The sequence below is a fragment of the Otolemur garnettii genome, unplaced genomic scaffold (genome assembly GCF_000181295.1).
Source record: "Otolemur garnettii isolate 467f Iridium unplaced genomic scaffold, OtoGar3 scaffold00032, whole genome shotgun sequence".
NCBI lineage: Eukaryota > Metazoa > Chordata > Mammalia > Primates > Galagidae > Otolemur > Otolemur garnettii.
In genome coordinates, this window is record NW_003852427.1 from 18,056,296 (window position 1) to 18,057,809 (window position 1,514).

General features: G+C 32.0%; 1 protein-coding gene across 1 annotated transcript in view; it reads right to left on the reverse strand.

Moving 5' to 3' along the window:
- The window catches only part of HLTF (helicase like transcription factor), a 60,128-nt gene that overhangs the window by 41,702 nt on the left and 16,912 nt on the right, over positions 1 to 1,514 (reverse strand). The window contains exons 5-7 of the mRNA XM_023512999.1: positions 1,346 to 1,353; positions 1,123 to 1,197; positions 211 to 402 (exon numbers count right to left, since the gene is read on the reverse strand). Coding sequence (XP_023368767.1) covers positions 211 to 402; positions 1,123 to 1,197; positions 1,346 to 1,353 — 275 coding nt within the window. The remainder of the gene's footprint in view (positions 1 to 210; positions 403 to 1,122; positions 1,198 to 1,345; positions 1,354 to 1,514) is intronic.

Below are 1,514 nucleotides of genomic sequence, written 5' to 3' on the forward strand. Positions count from 1 at the left end.
AAATAGTTTACCATTACTGTTCACTGTATTGTACTTGAATCAAACAAATGTCTAACATTATTTTAAGTGAAACTATAGAAATACCTGTGTTCTATAGTAAAAGTCCCAAACTAGTACCAACATATTCCTATCTCTTTCTTCTTCAAAATTACTTTCTGCAAAATCATAATCACAAAAAAAATTTTATTAATTAAAGAAAAAAATAATTACCAAACCCATATCATCAGCTAGAATCCCTCCGTGGACATTTTCTGGTCGATCTTTCTCAGAAAAATTTGTTATTGTATTATAATATAAATCATCTCGCTGTTCCCAGAATGGTGGAAGTTCTTTACTGTTTTCCCGTGAAACCATCCAAGCTAGAGCTTGCTTTTGATGTGGAAGCAACGGTGTTTCAATAGCCTATAAAATGTCACAAAGAAAAATATAATAAGCTATTCTCTTTATCACATGATCTGAAAAAAGAGTTAATTTTATGGTTAAAAAAAAAAAAGTATGTCACCAGAATGTTTACTGCAGCCCAATTCATAATTACTAAGTCATGGAAGAAGCCCAAGTGCCCATCAACCCATGAATGGATTAATCAATTATAGCATATATACACCAAGAAATCTTATGCAGCCTGAAAAAAGATGGAGATTTTATCTCTTTCATGTTTACATGGATGGAGCTGAAACATACTCTTCTTAGCAAAGTATCTCAAGAATGGAAAAAAAATTACCCAATGTACTCAGCCCTACTATGAAACCAATGTATACCAACTACAGCTTTCGTATGAAACCTATAACCTAACTATAGCTCAAGAAGAGGGGGAAGGGAAAGAGGAAGATGAGTGGAGGGAGGGTAATTGGTGGGAACGTACCTATGGTGCATTTTACAAGGGTGCATGTTAAATTTACTAAGTGTAGAGTATAAATGTCTTAACACAATAACTAAGAAAATGCGGTGAAAGCTTTGTTAACCAGTTTGATGAAAATATTTCAAATGGTATATAAAACCAGCACATTGTACCCCATTAATGATTGCATTAATGTACACAACTATGATTTTTTAAAAAAGTACATATTATCAGCATATTTTAAAATCCTGAGTAATTTTAAGTAGAAAATACTGCCTCAGTACCTCAGCTGGTTCCATTTCCTGAGTTTTATCATCTTCTTTTAAATCTTCAAACAATTTGTCAAATTCCGTTTTAAGCTACAATAAACAGCAATAAGAAACATCATGAAACACACCAATTAAAATAATCACACTTAATTCAGAGATTTCAAATCATTTAGTTAACTAAAAGGGTCAAAAGCCAAAAGGCACATAAAATAAATGAACTCTTTGACTGAGATACTACACTGTTCACTGAAGATAAAATGAAGAAGTGCTTTAGTGGTTTAAGAGATAACTGTATATTTGAAAGAATACCACAAAGAGAGTTTTAAGTCCTGGGTTTCATTTACAGTTCTGTCACAGATAAGCCTGTACATTTGAAAACACACTTAACCTTTATCTTTCTGTATCTT